General features: G+C 51.9%; 2 protein-coding genes across 2 annotated transcripts; both read right to left on the bottom strand.

Annotated features, from left to right (window-relative positions):
• Positions 1–514: 514 nt before the first annotated feature.
• Positions 515–879, bottom strand: DACRYDRAFT_112732 (uncharacterized protein; the record flags this gene model as incomplete). Its single annotated transcript, XM_040769489.1, has 2 exons — positions 515–640; positions 691–879. The coding sequence occupies 2 exons, from the start codon at positions 877–879 to the stop codon at positions 515–517; spliced, it is 315 nt and encodes a 104-aa protein (XP_040623370.1).
• A 348-nt stretch (positions 880–1,227) lies between these two features.
• Positions 1,228–1,689, bottom strand: DACRYDRAFT_112731 (uncharacterized protein; the record flags this gene model as incomplete). The annotated part of the gene is made up of 1 exon (XM_040769488.1): positions 1,228–1,689. The coding sequence occupies one exon, from the start codon at positions 1,687–1,689 to the stop codon at positions 1,228–1,230; it is 462 nt and encodes a 153-aa protein (XP_040623369.1).
• Between the last annotated feature and the right edge of the window lie 273 nt (positions 1,690–1,962).

The following is a 1,962-nucleotide window of genomic DNA, read 5'->3' as shown; positions in this document are numbered from 1 at the left end:
TTAGGGCAACACAGGCTGACTAAGTCTGCTCACCTAAGAGTGCCAAGAGTCTAAGCAGGCAACAAGGAAGTGGAGTAGACCTGACGACTAAGACCTATCTACAGTATAGGTACCTGTGGATGATCCTAAGAGACCAAGTCTGAAGAGAGAGTCCCCAGGCAGAGTAGGCCTTATATTTATACCTCTGTGGTGGAACCTGCTAGAACATCTTGCTTACTCAGCCTAGTCAGGTGATCAGGTCATATGAGGTCATGCACAGCCATGCACAGCAGGTCACCTGACCATCCAATCCTTCCAGCAGGTTCCAGCACATGCCAAGGTATACCAGCTACTTCCATGTCATAAAGGCTTAGTCATGTCTCTTGACCAAGCAATGAGCTGGTGCCCTGACAGGGGGGGCTTGGTGGGAACTACAGGGTCAGAAGCAGGCCAACCTTGTTGGAACAGTACAACTGTGTTGCTGATGCTGCAGTTGTTCAACCAGACAATGGTATCTCTGAGTTGTTGGATGTCCTTAGCTACCAAAGAAACCTGGCATGTCACTCCCTTGAATACCCACCCATTCATCCCTGTTACCATGACCATGATTGATGGTGAGGTCAATGATGCCAACAGGTGGATGCCAGTCATCAGAATGAAGCTACTGTCCATCGTGAGCTATAAGGTGGCACAATGAGGATACTGACTTACCAACACCAGTTTCTCATCAAAAATGACAAGGTCTTTGGATTTGTTGAGAGGTTTCTCAGAGGGGGCAGGCTTCTTGACAGGTTCTTTCACCTTGCCAAAACCAAGATGAGGGGGGAGAGGTTCCAGGTTCATGACTGCTGGATCCTCCCAGAACTCCAACAGATGAAGAGGAGGAGGAGGAGGAGGCATAGGGAACTGGTAGCTATACCAGCCCCCCTCATCAAAAATGAGAGGTCTCTAATCTTCCGGTGCCAGTAGCAGTATGCAGTTTGGATTATCATCATCACAAGTGCTGGGATGAGAGGGGCAGTAAGGCGAACCCCTATGAGGTGGAGGCCAAAAGGCTTGCCATGGTGGAGGTGGTGGTGGAGATGGTGTTGGAGTGCAAGGTGATCTTGGAAGGACAGGGATGGTACTGGGAGTGTGGTATGAGCTGAGGGAGTCAATTGGTGACATTGGGCATCAAGTCAGGAATGCAGGAGTAGTGCTGACAGGAGGAGGGGGGAGGGGAGGGGCAGCATTCCCAGACACAGAGGTTCATTCTGGTCCCTCCTGCTCCACAATGGCAGCCACCTTGACATCCATGATGGTGTCCTGCTCCAGGGAGTTCTCTTGCTCCAGGAAGATGTCCTCCTCCCCCCACAACTCCTTCTCCTGCCATTCCTGTTCCTGTGCCTGCCACAGCTTCTCCTGCTGCAGCTGCAGGGATTCCTGCAGCTGTTGCCAGACCTGCCAGCTATCCTGCTCCTGCAGTTGCTGCTGCTGCTGCTCCTTCTGCCTCTGTTGCACTTCCTCCAGCTCCTGCGTCACCTGTTCCAGCTCTGCCTTCATCTCCTCCATCTCTGACACCACCTCCATGGGCTCATCCATCTCTCTGCTGAGGTCTTTGTGTTGCAATATCATGCTCTTCCTGTCGGCATCAGAATGAGCATGATCAAGAGGCACTGCAGCTATGGACTCAGATATGACATGGTGAAGGGAGGGCAGTTGTGCTTCCATTGTGATGTCACAAGCAGGAGAGGGGTAGCAGACATAGTGATGCCTTTGTGAGGGCGAAGCGGAATGACTTTGGGTATGGTCACACCTGTGATGGCTGTGGGGTGACAGCAAGGCTGAGTGGCTTTGGCTATGGTATTGCCTTCGACGGCTGTAGGGAGAAGGCAACCTGGAGTACCAAGCATGATCTCTACATCTGCAAGGAGCTGGTGATCTCTCCCTCCGATACTGGTTTGGAGGTGAATAGCTTGGCCAGTTTGATTGTCATGGAGACCA

Source organism: Dacryopinax primogenitus (assembly GCF_000292625.1).
Source record: "Dacryopinax primogenitus strain DJM-731 SS1 chromosome Unknown DACRYscaffold_77, whole genome shotgun sequence".
NCBI lineage: Eukaryota > Fungi > Basidiomycota > Dacrymycetes > Dacrymycetales > Dacrymycetaceae > Dacryopinax > Dacryopinax primogenitus.
This window is presented reverse-complemented; position numbering and strand designations above follow the sequence as displayed.